This window comes from Sprattus sprattus, assembly GCF_963457725.1.
Source record: "Sprattus sprattus genome assembly, chromosome: 1".
Taxonomy (NCBI): Eukaryota; Metazoa; Chordata; class Actinopteri; order Clupeiformes; family Clupeidae; genus Sprattus; species Sprattus sprattus.
This window is the reverse complement of record NC_137920.1, coordinates 58,183,772-58,197,997: the sequence shown is the minus strand read 5'-3', so window position 1 is coordinate 58,197,997 and position 14,226 is coordinate 58,183,772. Positions and strand designations below refer to the sequence as shown.

Below are 14,226 nucleotides of genomic sequence, written 5' to 3'. Positions count from 1 at the left end.
AAATATTTGGAAAGCAATCAATTGGATGAAACCACACGGAACAAAGTCAAAGTGTCCAGAAACAGGAGCCTTCTCTGTTTTCCTCAACAATGTCCACGGCCATGTGTACCAAAAAAAAAATGGTTTTCTATCTGTCAACTAAATATGAAAGCCCTGACCACACAACCAAAATAAGGCAGGGGTGTTAGCATTTTCTCTCTCTCTTTAAAACAAAAAAAGCCCATTTTGCTTTTAAGTGATTGATTCATGACAACGTGATTTGAGTGTGTTTCATCCATCACTTCTCTGTCAGAGCATTCTACCGAGCAGCACTGTGTTGCTCCGGGCCCAAGCCTCTCGGAGTATTTAAAGCACCAGTAATCAGAAGCTAGTTTTAACACACATGCAGAACACCAGGGGTCTTTTTCGAGCGCCGTCCACCAAACCTCGCCAGCGTGTGCAAAGCGCAAAAGGCAAAAAGGAGACCCGGAGTCTGTGGCATGCTTCTTCCTCTTGCCACACCGCCTTCATCGTGCAATCTGTGATTGGAGAAAGATCATTAAGACACCTCCTGGTGAAGCTCCTCCCTCACGGCCTCATCGGTTATCAAAAAAAAAAAAAACAACAACAAAATCGGGAGGCTGGAGGTGTCAGAGGCACATGAAGGGCCTACTGGGTAATTTCATTCATAATCTAAAGTGTCTTTAGGTTAAAAAAATAAATAAAAAATGGTGGAAGAATAACTCGCCAGAGCGTCCAGCAGGCCGGGTGTGAGCCGCTGCTCTGCCTTGTGTCATAGATTCATGCGCAGATGCGAGGGCCGCTTGGAGATCATGGGGTAGGCCTGCTTACGCAAGGAGCCCACGGCCACGCCCAGGGGCTGCCGGATGGGCAGGGGCGCTGATGCCTCGGCAGCGCTGTTGCTCACGTCCATCTGCTCCGCAGAAGCCACCTCCATGGGCTGGTCGCCGCCGCCGCGGGAACGCAGGGAGGACGAGGACGCCCCGCCTGGGAGAGGGGATCCCCGCAGCCAGTGGTCACCCCCTGCAAACTTCACAGGGCTGGGAGAGAGGAGGAGAGGAGGCACAGTGACGACACATGATGCTACACGATGCTTGTCATTTGCAAATATTATTTCAGCTGCTAATGGGTCAGTTCATAATGGTTCTGGAAGTTATACCAAGGGAAGAAAAAATAAGCACATTGCCAACAATGGCCCTGTAATTAAAAACGAAGTACAAATAGGTGAAACTAATTTAAGTCCAAGGAAGTGAAACTAGCTAAATTATTATATCACTAATTATTTAAGCACTTAATCTAAAAAAAATCCAACCAGCCACACATGAAAAAGCATTGTGTGAAACTGAGCTCAACGGGGAAACTGCTGTGAAATGATCCATGCAGAGATAAACGTTCAGCAATGAATGTTTCTATAAGACCTCTTTATATAACAACCTGTTGAGTAGGTGTTGAAAACAAGTTCCATTTGTGTGAAGGTATATCAACACAGCACAACAAAGTCAACCAAGCATACTTCAACAAATGATGAGGGTCTCGTGTTGAAACCACTCTCCAGTCTGCTCTTACGGTCAGTGTTGTTCTAGTCTGACGGTGGCCAGCTGTGAGTCCCTTACGAGAAGGAAAACAATTACCTCACTGGTGTCCGTGGGCTTTCCAGAAACTTCCGTGGGGAGCGGACTTTTGGCTCGAAGCAGAACTTCTCCTTTACGTTCTCAAGTACGGATGGGGCCACATACGTAAAGCCCTGTTGAGACAGACAAAAGAGAGGGGATATTCAGACAAGCCTGTGGTTGGAACTGCCGAGCAAATCCACATGGAAAAAAAATAAACAAATTGAAGCACGATGGAGGATGAGCAATGAGACTAATGTGAAAACAAAATCACGGTATTTGCAGGAACAAAGTTTCCATTTAAATAAAGAGGGAAAAAACATGCACCCACACACACAACACAGATGAAACACATTAAACATTTCTCGTAAGAATGAAAGACATAAAAAAGACTGTAAATCCATCTGGCCTTCAAAAACAAACTTGAAAATCAAGAGCAGCTCACCAGGAAGACCTGGTTGGCACTTTCGCTGAGAGTGGAGTCATCGGGGCTATCCACTGGGGTCTGGCTGGTGAACTTGGAGTCAAACTGACTGACGTCATCTGCCGATTGCTATCAACAACAGAGGAAGTACACGGTCAACTACTGAAACAAGTCATTACACTAGAGCTCAGGGTTGTAACCAGTAGGTCTGTAAATCAGAATCACAACTCCTTGTCCAGAAAAAATTAACTAATCTGCACACTGCAAGGAAATGGTCGACCCGATCTGAGCGGTGATGTGAATTATTTGGCATCGCCTTGATCCTCTAATAGGCACTGTCTTCACCCTGAGATGCATATGCTTACCAGAAAAGGCTTGAAAGGAGGTTCAACTTTGCGGGCGAGAAGATCATCCCAATTAGTTTGCCTGAAGAAAGGGTGGGCCTGAACATGCAGTAAAAAGTGAGAATAAAGATTAAGAAACAAACACATAAACAACCACAGAACTGAATCAAACACATGGTTACGTTACAGCACAGTGGCGTGCACCAGAGAGCTGGCCTTAGACACTAGAGAAACATGAGCACACTGGAGGCTGTCCTGGCTCTGGCCTGCAGAGAGCGTGGTTCCTGTAGAAATGGTTGTGATGTGTATGTGTTTATGTGTGTGTTTACCTGCACATCTGATGCATCTCCTGGCCCGTTACCCAACCGCAGGGAGGCATTTCTTTTGAGCAGCTGGGGGAGGGGGGGGGAGTAAAACAACAGTTACTGGCAGCACAATCATCTGCTAACTCAGGACCCAGCTGTGAGAGTACTGGAAGACTCAGGATCAGGATATGTTGCAATAAGCCAGCACACACAATTAAGCACACACACTGAATGCACAGCCAGAGGACCGTTGTGGAGCAATTTGCTGAATTTGACATCAGAGTCGCAGACTGTACGTTTAAGAGGATCGATCTGTTTGGTTTAAACTTTCACGCTCTGGTGCATACTTCTTTGCAATACTATTACAGAATGTCTAGTGTAATCAATTCAATTCTAACATGCCTACACAATGGCTTTTGGCTTAGTTCACCTTTTTCAGAAGATCCCTAGCCTCCTGTGTGAGGTAAGGTGGAAGGTTGAGTTTGCACTTCAAAATCTTGTCAATGGTCTTCTTCCGGTTCTCACCAGTGAACGGTGGCTAGACGGACACAAATGAGAGTCCCATTAATCTATCTGAAATGTGCACTTTTTATAAATAACGATGACCCTCTACACCTGTAACAACAATGTCATCCTAAGGGCAACAGGTTAAAGTAGCAGTAATGAGTTTGTCATTTGGATCATTCATTTGATGATGATAACCGTTTACTTATAAAAACATGCTTCAAATAGTTGGAAGTTGTTGCATATGGACTCTTAACACACTCATGTGCACTCCACACCACCACATTAGTCCTTGTCACAACACAACAGGCTTGGCTCTGCCTACTTACAGCTCCCGTCAGCATGTCATACATCAGAGCTCCCAGACTCCACCAGTCCACTGCCCTGTTGTGGCCACTCCGCATCAGGATCTCAGGAGCCCTGCAACAGCCAATTAGTAACGTTTAACGCATGCACCGCTGCCAGGATATGGATTACATCCAAATCTGCCACAATAGTTTTTATGAATTGAATCCTTTTAGAGGCTCAACAGGGTTTCAGAGTTGGAAAAAAATTGCCATTAAGGTCATGTCATTCCTACACTGCAAAAATGCTTTTCTAACCTAGTGTTATTACTCTTATATTGAGATGAAAAAATCTAGTTGGTCTTGTTTCTAGCTAAATTGTACTTACCTAGTGCTTTCTTGGTAAGGTTATTTTTGCCTAGTTCAAGCAAATATTACTTATTTTAAGAAATCTTAACAAGCCAAATTTGCTTAACGCACTGGCAGCCAAATTTGCTTGTTTTAAGCAGATTTTGCTTAAAACAAGCAAATTTGGCTGCCAGTGCGTTAAGCAAATTTGGCTGCCAGTGCGTTAAGCAAATTTGGCTTGTTAAGATTTCTTAAAATAAGTAATATTTGCTTGAAATAGGCAAAAAAATAAAAAAATAGGCTTACCAAGAAAGCACTAGGTAAGTACAATTTAGCTAGAAACAAGACCAACTAGATTTTTTCATCTCAATATAAGAGTTATAACACTAGGTTAGAAAAGCATTTTTGCAGTGTATGTGAAAGAAGATCGTTGCATGCTTACATGTATTCTATAGTTCCACAGAATGTGTGAGTAACGGTGCCGTCGTGGATGGACTCTTTGCAAAGCCCAAAGTCTGTCAGCTTCACGTGACCTGGAGAGAGACACACAGTTTCTACTTCAAACTGTTGACTGCTGTCGTAACATTGCAGAACTCCATAAAAGCTCAAATTGGCCATCTACACAGCAACACTTTAGTAACTGAGCAATTACCATGGATGGCATGGGTTAACTGAACAAAAATGGAGAAAATAGAAAAGTACATATACAACCTCTCGGATAAGAGAAAAACAGACTCCAGTAGTACATGGTATTGTATTGTTTCAACTTCCTTTGTCATTAGTAGGAGCGAGAAGACCTTCTTGCTTACCCTTGTCATTGAGCATGATGTTCTCTGGTTTAAGGTCACGGTAGATAATGCCCTTCTGATGTAAGTGTCCCAGTGCCATAGAAATCTCTGCCAGGTAGAAGCTAATAGGGACATAGCAGATAAACACTTACATCAGTCTCCAGTTATGCACGTCATGTTTTCATTTAGTCTACTTTGAGACCTTGAACTTTCACTGCATTCCTGAAGCCAGTGCTTCTGGCTAAAAGTGCACTACGACAAGAAACACTGTACATCAACTTATTTCAAATCAATCCAAGAAAGACAATGTGCTACATCATTGAGAACAAAAAGTCAAATTTGGGGTTTATTTCTGGTTAAAGGATAAATTAATTCCGGTATGCGCTAGGCAGCACATTTACACCCCAACCCCAAACTCTCCTCTGCAGCCTGGGAATGGCTCTAAGCCATGGAGGGTTACATAGTTGTGAGTTCTTTGTGTGTGTTACAACACTGGTGAGAACAAAGACCTGCATATGCAGCATTAGTTAGGGACTTCCAGAGAATATCGTGCAACCCACCACCACCCCCACACACACACATTGCGTGTGTGTACAAAATAAGAGCGTGAGGACTCAGGTCTCAAAGGGCCTGCAGTGCATTCTGCCCTTCTCCTCTGTGTGTGTGTGTGTGTGTGTGTCTCTGAGTGTGTGTGAGTGTGTGTTTGAGTGTGTGTGTTTGTGTGTGTGTGAGTGTGTGTCAGCCATCTCCTCCTAGCTCACCATGCCGTGTCCTCCATGAAGATGCCCTCTCTCTCCAGCTGCATGAAGAGCTCTCCACCTGCATTTAGACAAACGCACGTTACAAACTGATAGACACTTTATCCTGTAAATAAAACTGAGAAAAAAAATGAAACCCTATTAATGAGTGTAACAGTAGCTCTTCTGACAAAATCAAGCAAATGGCAAAGCGTCTTATCGCCATCTCCGAAAAGAATAACTCGCTGTGTGTATGTGTTTGATTTTTGGGCGTCAGTTTTGTTTGTTGGGCTACAGGACACAGGATCACAAAACCATCTGGGCGTGCCCTGCTTGCTCACCGCTGAGGTACTCCAGGATCAGGTACAGCTTCCCCCCGGTCTGGAAGGCATAAATCAGGTCCACAATGAACGGGTGCTTGACCTCCTCCAGGATGTTCCTCTCAGCCTTGGTGTGAGCTGTGTCCTTAGCATTCCGAACAATCATTGCCTACCATGAGAGAAAAATAAACAAAGAATGGACGATGTTCACATCAACTTCTAATTATGGACTCATTGGTAGAAGGGGGTCGTAAAGTGAGATAAGACAAAAGGCCACTGTTATGATTTACAGTACATATAGCTCCACTTACAATCCAGTTAGGAGCTGCATTATTATGGTGATTTGTTTGCTTGGCACACATGGGCCTGCAGGGACCCGGGTCATGCGGAGGCCCTGCAGGAGGTGAGCTTCTCTGAGGATGCTTACGACGGACCTCACAGGGGAGCCTAACGCTTCTGACCCATGGGCCTCCACTGCACAGCAGATCCTGTGGCTCAACTGGTAGAACTAGGTGCTAACATCACCAAGATCACGGGTGCGACTCCAAATCACACACAGGCTACTGATGAAAATGTATAATGTATGTGCTATACGTTGCTTTGAATGAACCAAATGCTAAAACGAATAAATGTAGATGTAACAGACAAGTACAAGTATCCAACAGCAAACAATGCCACCACAGGGCTACTTATTTTGAGAAGAGGAGACTACGGAAAGGCATGTTTGGTTTATGACATCTCTTTCCTACTGTGCAGTGAAAACGCCCAAACATTCTCACACGGTAGCATTACTGCTTTAATTACAGCCTTCATCTTGAAAGTAACAGACACGTGCCAAGGTACGGTAATCTAAATCTGGAATCTGAAAAATGTGAAGCATTCTAACGAACGGAAACAACACTGTTACTGGTTGAGGATAATTGAGCCACCTCTGTACCACAAGTATGCACACACATACAGTGGCGCCCACACCTGTATGCACACCGCTTACCCTAGCAGTGGCACAGCGCCGTGTTTTGATTAATAATGTTGAGGGCAGTGAAAATGCTAATCGTGAAATTTTACGGAAATAGCAATGATGTGTTTAAAATATAAAAATAGAAATGAATGTGGTTTTAACATTTTAAACGCAAAAAGAAAAGCAGGCAGTGGAGCCTTTAACTTGGCAGTAAAAACAAATCTTGACTTGGTGCAGACTGAAATGCTGAGCTGGAGCTGGTGCAACACAATGATGCAGCAGGAAGTGGTTCCGATCTGTGAGAATGGGGACATGAGCCCAAACATTCACAATATGATTATAGTGCTACTGACAATACCTGTCTCGCCTGCTTCGGTGGTCAATCAGCTGCTTGAGATGTATAAAGACTCACCTGAGTAACAGTAAGACAGAGGCATTTGAACTAATAACAGAATTGGTTCTAATATTCATAAAGACGTTTTGAAGGAGTTTGAAGCAACAGGGACCAGGAGAGTCGATCTTTCACTGTAAGGTAGGGATCTACCTCAGTAGATCTACATCAGTAGATGGTTTCTCTACGTTTACTGGGAAATTAGCTGCTGTTGCTTAGGTTGTGCGTGGCACACTCTATGGTGGGACAACTTTCTTGAGTGTGTGTACCATGAACTAGAGTCCGGAGCGCCCCTGCATACACACGCCTACCTGTAGCATTTAAACCATCACATCAAAATTAATAAGACTTGAAATATCCCAAAAAATGGAAAAAGATCAATTTTCCACAGTCTGACAGTGTGGGGGTTTCAGAGGTCTCTTGAACTGCCACACTTAACCACACCCAGCTTAGGCTTTTGGACATACAAGTATGGCTTGTCTAAAGGCAGCTTAAGTAGCAACCGGCAGTTGTCTGATACGAGGGACACAGAAGAAGGACTGTAGCGGCTGGAGACACTGCATGTGCTGAGAGCAGGTCTCCACGGTTGCTGGGTGAAGAAAGGGAGGGTCATAAAGGCTGAGAATGCTGGAGATGAGAGTTATATTTGGCAGCATACGCTCCATGCCCCATCAAAGTATTTTATTGTCAACCTAAGGAACAGGAAAAAAATAAAACTGCTGTACTCCACGCATGATGGCTATAGTAAATACAGGCCCATGCAAACCATAAACATAGCCCCAACACTGGGCTTCTGGGAAAGCACAGCAGTTGTCAATTATATAAATAAGGGCATAGAGGGCACAAGGAAAAATAGGAAGAACAGCTATCAGGCGCGAGATTGAGGGGAACAATTACATTCCTCTGGACTTAGAGCAAGTTCCTCATAAAATCCCTGTATTTACTAGTCCTAGATTGATCACAAGCCCTTGAAGCATTAGCCTCAGACGGTGTTATGTTCGGCTGATAGTGTGAGTTTGACGTCCTGAGTTCTCTCACTGACGTGCCAAGAGACTACTCGCCATTATCCTTCCCAATCTCATATAGAACTGCTACAGTTTGGAAGCGAAACACTTGAGAATGACATTAAACCTTCATTTCCACCCATATTTTCCTAATGATTAAAAGGATGTCTTATGCCTAGGTATGTCACATCTCAGATTATTGGTGCCTACTGCGATTAACAGATGTAACTACCTCTATGCAACAGATAGGTCACCCCCAATTAACACTTTCTAGGAAGGATTTCCAGTTGTACGCAGTGGTGCCGGCAGCATCTCTCACCTATTGTTAAATCATCGTGGAAAGTGGGCAAATGCAGAAGACACCCAAACGAACTTGTTAGGACAGCAGTCACCTGGCCCATGAACCTTCCCCTCTGAGGCTTTGATAACACAGACAGTGATAACAATTCAGTTACCTTCTTCAGGACCTTCATGGCAAAGATTTTTCCTGTAGCAGCTCCAGACACCTTTCTGACTTGAAAAACCTGAAATAAAACAAATAACTTTGGTTGGTGGACACTGCGCAAATCTCTAAAACTGAAACAAAAATGTTCTATTCAGTCAGGAACATGTAAAGAACAGAAAAGGGAGAGCATAATGGAGTAAGAGAAATGCAATTCTATACCTTTCCATAGCCCCCTTTCCCCAACACGCGCAGCAGCTCAAAGCACTCGGGCCGAATCTGCTCTGTGCCTTTGTTGACGCTGTCCTCAGAGATCTCAATTTTTTCACAGTCATCCATGTCGCTAGAAAACAAAACAAATACCCTACAATGGAATTCTGAGTCGAAGAAACGGGAACATAAATAGTATGGTTTCCCTCCCGCTCAAAACATGATCCTGCATAAAGGTCAATGCCAAAAGAAATACTCACAATTCAAAGCTGCTGGACTGCTCCATACACTCACTGAGCTGATTCTAAAAAGAGGAAATAAAATGTGTAAATGTTGGCCAAACTTGAACATGAAAAAGACCACATTTCAAATGTGTATCTGTCTTTCTATGCATCATTTAAAAGACCAATATGAAATAAATTGTTAAATAATAATAAATTGTAGCCTTATTGAAGGCATTCACACGCTTCAACCAGCTACAGGTGACTTTCCAATTACTATCCAAATACTCAGGTCCTGTATCCAAGCCTTAAGGGACCAATATGTAATGTACTGTACTAAATCATAAAATGACCATGATATGTCATCAGAGACTAAGGAATCATAATAAACTGAAATACTGGCTTCTCTGACAACAATGCTACAGCAAAGATATTCTCCTTTTAAAATGTACTAGTGCAGTGCCCGTAGGAATTATGCATTCTGTAGTGTTAGCAGACGTAGGTGTAGGCTAGCTGTTGTTCAGTGCAGAACTGGGAGGATAACATGACGACGTGGCCCGACATAACTTACAGCGAGAATTGCGCGTATTTCGTGGACTCCATAGCAACAGCTGGGAAAGCAATGTATAATCTGAAAGCCTCCGAGGCTTATCAATATAAGCTACCATTTGTAGCGGCCACTCTTGCGTTGTGATTTTGATTGGCACCCAGCCGTTTATTCATACACTCTGACAGGTTTAATGAACACAGAGCAAAGGCGATCACACACAGTATCTTCCGAATGACAGCCTCTCACAGCCAGGGTAAATGCAGACTAAGGTTTATAATATTGCAATAATGAGAAAACAAAGTCTACACACGAATTACAACAGATACATCGGGACACATCTGAAAACCTCTCATTGCGTCAGTAGATGCATGAACGCATGGTCACTGGTCTAGGCTTACCATCAACATTGAATAGAAAGCTAACTCTTATACAAATACATCAAACTACAATATACTACTTAACATGGTAATGAGAGTTGGTTACATGCGAGGCCCATACGCATCAACTTTGAAACGTAATATAAAGAAGCTTAAAAATAAACGAAACGAAATCAATCACTGTCTTTAGATTATAAAGAAGCTTAAAAATAAACGAATAGATAAAATCAATCACTGTTTTAAGATTACCTGAGCAAAAGTCTGTATCGGTTCACCAAGAAGAATTTGAATGCGGACCTCCTAATCATATCCAACGCTATTCTGAACTTTGAGTGAAGGCAGGATAGTTTAATAACGCTACGCGTTTGATTGTGACGTCCCTACCCATAGTGCCGACGGGACGGGAGACGATAACCCATTGTTTCCTACGGGAAACGGTAAAATACAAATATCTCGAAAACTATAAATTCTAAAATCTTCAAAATCAAGGATGCACAGGTTCATGACATGCGTAAGCTACTTGCGAAATATCATAACTAACGTATCTACCGTCAGGGAGATACGCCCTAGACAGACTGACACACCCACACACCCACACACAGAGATTCCTGGATTTATAGATAGATGTTGCGGAGCGGAACATCTGTTTGTATTTTGGCTCGGTGATTCCGCCTATTTGTCCAGTACCAATTTGACACTCTTGGTTGCAAGATAAGAAAGCGAACAAATCATGCGACCACCATGGAAATAAGCAAACGAACTGGACCAACTGAGACCAAAAAAGCAGCAGCACCCTTCTAAAAAGCTGCATGACCAGAGACGTAGTAAAAAACGGGTACATTTATGTTGAGTTGGCTCATTTTCTCCTGAACAGGTAAGCAATGAGCTTCAGCTAGGGTTAGCTAACCTCAACTTATTTATCACAGCTACTTGTAGGGTTGGGCATTTTAAGTAATTTCAATATTCAAGTACTCGCATTCATACCCTCTCGTAGGTGTGGAGCTGCCTGGGTTATCAAAGCAGCAAGCATTTGAGACACATCCGGTGTAGTTATCCCAAGTAGAGCTGGCCAACACAGTAATGCAAACACATGCTAATATACTACTATCAGCCACACAGAAGAAGCGACTGTTTCCTACCTCTGCAACGTACATAGCCAAGCCATGCATCTCTCTAACACTAACAGAGTATAAAAATCCATATGAGCTGGTTTATAATTTGCAAACAACAGCCACACTGCAAACTACACATTAGCTGATCAACTTAGTTTAAGACTTGTTTTCGCTTGCCATGTCAAAGTTTAATGTTAGCTCCTCTTGCGCTTGTTCGTGTGGGTTCAGTGTCCTCAACCAGGCAACCCATGAGTCTGGGGAGAGGAGAGACAACACTCTCCAATATTTTCAATTTGGAATGCAGGTACAGTGTGTAAGATTTAGGGGGATCTATAAGCAGAAATGGAATATAGTATTCATCATTATGTTTTCATGGGTGTAACTACGAATCGTTGTGCTTCGTTAGTTTAGAGGGCCTTTCGTGTTTAAATAAATATTTAACAAAAGAAAAAGCAAGTGAGCGTGAACCTCATTGTCAAAGAAACAAAACATGAAAAAAAAAGAAATCGTGACAACAAAACACAAGGCAACAAAACACAAGGCAAAACATTGGTGTGGCCTTTCCCAGATGGAAATCGCTGAAGGAACAAATGTTTTCAGAGTGAAGCCTAAGTTGCCCGTTTTCTGCTGGCCGTGTAATTTAGCCTGCCAATCTAAATAAAATGTGTTGTTTGATACCTGTTTGCACCCCATGTCAATGTTGAAATCTAATTGCTACCAGGATCGTAATTTTACATGTAACCGCCAGAACTATAATTGATCATTATTATGTTAACCCAAAAGACCCGGTGACATTACCGAGATCAGCCTTTGGAGCTCATACCAGCCTCACAACTTCACAATGTACCCTCCATGGAAGCCATGACCTATAGTTTGACAGACAAAATAACTAAATACAATTTCTAAATACATATATAAAATTAACCTTATAATTTACATATTATGGCTACTCAATGCGGCTGTAAACGATGACAACATTTTGGAAGTAGGTACTGACACCTGACAGACACCTTACATTCTTCCACACACTTGTAAAGAAAGGGTGAGGGAGGGGTATTCAGTTGTTTGCAATCTACAATCTCACTGCTAGATGCCACTAAAGCCTACACACTTCACCTTTTAGTCCAAACCAATGATTTCAGTCATGGAACTAGAAACTGGAAACATTAGCCAGAATTATTCCCAATCCCTCATGAATTGCTACTTTGGCATCTCGTGAATGTATTTATTTAGTCCTGCAAGTCAGGTCTTCAGTTTCCAATGAGAAATATATTAGTGCCTGAGCGTAAATGAGTCAATGAGATGTGTACGGATGGAATTGTGATCGGTGTGCACGTATGCAGATCAACGCTATTAGTCTTTATCAGTATTTAGGGCCAATCACTCGGAAAGCCTGTCCAAATAATATTTCTGTCTACACATCAACACAGTCATCAGCATTCACTGAAGAGCCCCCAATCCTTATTCAATGGAGAGGGTCAACACACTCCATGTCAAACAGCTTAATAAACCAACTCTAACCAATGTCTGCTTAATTGATTCACTATACCTCTCACAGAAACATAACATTAACTACCTTGTGCACACTTGTTAGGCTAATTCAGAATCAGAAACAGATTTATTGTCAGGTAGGTATAGCCTACATATAATTGGCTAGTCTGCTAGAAAACTAAAGGGCATCTTTAAACGGCCAAGATCGTTGTACAGTGACTTCATTTCTAATGCCCAAACCATGCTGAACATACTTAAAAGGGCAATCATTTTGGACGATTAGATACCTTTAGCTAGAGTTCCGTTATCAGCCCCGTGAAAGACACCGGTAAAGCACAGCCGGTGGTTAGCTAAAAAAAATCTAGTTGGATTTGTCGTGATTTTACGTTGTTTGCTTAATGCAACGGGCGTTTTTAGTGTTTTTTATTGTACTGTTAATTTGCGTCTAGGTAACATAGAACTGGTAACTGGTAAGTGTCGCTAGCAAATGTTAGCCAACGAACTTAATGCGCATCGCTATCTAGGAACAGCAACCCACAAGACTTACGATATCCATCGTAGCTAGCTAATGCAGCTAACCGAACCGTAAAGTTAGTGTTTGGAGAAAGACTTACACAGCGCAGAAAAGATAGTTACAGTAACTATTCTCTGCAGCAAGATGTTTAAAATTAGTAAAGTCGTATGACAATGTTTTTTTTATCCCGAATTACTTAAAACGAATAATACAACACATACGTTATCGCTACTTGGTCTGTGAGTGTTAGGGGCTAGCTTTCTAGCTAGCTACTCAAAGTCAGTGCTAGCTAATGCTAGGCTCTTAAAAATGTCTGTGACGCCGTGCTATGATGATGCACGATACCATGAACTTCCCCGTTTGAAGTAAGCGCGCTGTTCCAAGTTTGCAGAAACTTCCATTTTTACTTGGCATTTGGTTTGTCATGTACAATATCGACACTGTAATCGTTCGCTAGTTAGCTATGTAGCCAGCGTTAGCCATGACAAAACGTATTGCTGCCTTCAGGCCCGCGTCTGTTCCAAGTCTGAGCAGTGCATCTGACCATTTTCCTTACCCCATCCTCAAGCTCATCGTCAGACACATTTTCCTCCGGTTGGTCCAGATCAATATCAAACACGCCTGCCATAGCTTCAGACTCTGGTTGTTTTCTCTGGCTTAAGGTGCTTGTTCCCTGCCTCATGAAAATACACACACTAGCGCCATAACCGGCTACTACTAACGTTATGCCCCATGCGGACAGGACTCCGTAGCAGTAGCAGTCAAACTAAATTCCTGAGAGGGGAAAACAAAGCAACTCTTGACGCGCGGTTCTTGCGCAGACGCATCATTTCGGCATTTAATCCCAATGCAACATTTGATGCAACGGCAGTTCAATATGTATCAAAGTTTATGCTTCTGCAAGCAGGCTTAGTCTGTTTTATGATCTTGTGCAAACCTTATGTTAACCTTTGCGAAAGTTTTGGTGTGAACCTAAGATACATACATTAAAAGCACAATAAGACACTTGGGTTTCGCTGGCTCCATAGATGACTCCAAAAAATGTTTTAGTTCTCTATCTAAGTTGGCTCAAAAATAATTAAAAAAAACTATAAATGCTGTTAGTTTGGGAACAGGGCTATGGGATTTTATACATAGTCACAACATCCTATCATGACATTCGCCATATTACGAATCTATTATGTAGTTTAAGCTTTCAATCTGTAAGTCTTTTTCATATTTAACTGATGAATAAGTGCACACAAAAATATTCATAAATAAAGAGACATAACGTTCCCTGACTTCACTGTTCT

General features: G+C 42.4%; 1 protein-coding gene across 1 annotated transcript; it reads right to left on the bottom strand.

Annotated features, from left to right (window-relative positions):
* Positions 1-768: 768 nt before the first annotated feature.
* On the bottom strand, positions 769-13,640 carry LOC308377393 (ribosomal protein S6 kinase beta-1-like). Its single transcript, XM_080854035.1, has 15 exons — positions 13,491-13,640; positions 8,930-8,973; positions 8,682-8,802; positions 8,473-8,541; positions 5,686-5,833; positions 5,369-5,426; positions 4,629-4,729; positions 4,262-4,352; positions 3,517-3,607; positions 3,114-3,221; positions 2,708-2,770; positions 2,400-2,477; positions 2,056-2,163; positions 1,632-1,744; positions 769-1,040 (listed from the first exon to the last, which is right to left on the bottom strand). Exons 1-15 carry the CDS (start codon positions 13,614-13,616, stop codon positions 773-775), a joined length of 1,587 nt encoding a protein of 528 aa, XP_080710161.1. The 5' UTR covers positions 13,617-13,640; the 3' UTR covers positions 769-772.
* Between the last annotated feature and the right edge of the window lie 586 nt (positions 13,641-14,226).

Excerpts from the sequence above, each read along its gene's own strand:
- LOC308377393 (XM_080854035.1), bottom strand. The coding sequence starts at position 13,616 with ATGAGGCAGGGAACAAGCACCTTAAGCCAGAGAAAACAACCAGAGTCT. Across the intron at positions 3,222-3,516 it reads ATGACATGCTGACGGGAGCT|CCACCGTTCACTGGTGAGAA; the intron begins GTAAGTAGGCAG and ends GTGTCCGTCTAG. Across the intron at positions 2,164-2,399 it reads CTCCTTTCAAGCCTTTTCTG|CAATCGGCAGATGACGTCAG; the intron begins GTAAGCATATGC and ends TGTTGTTGATAG.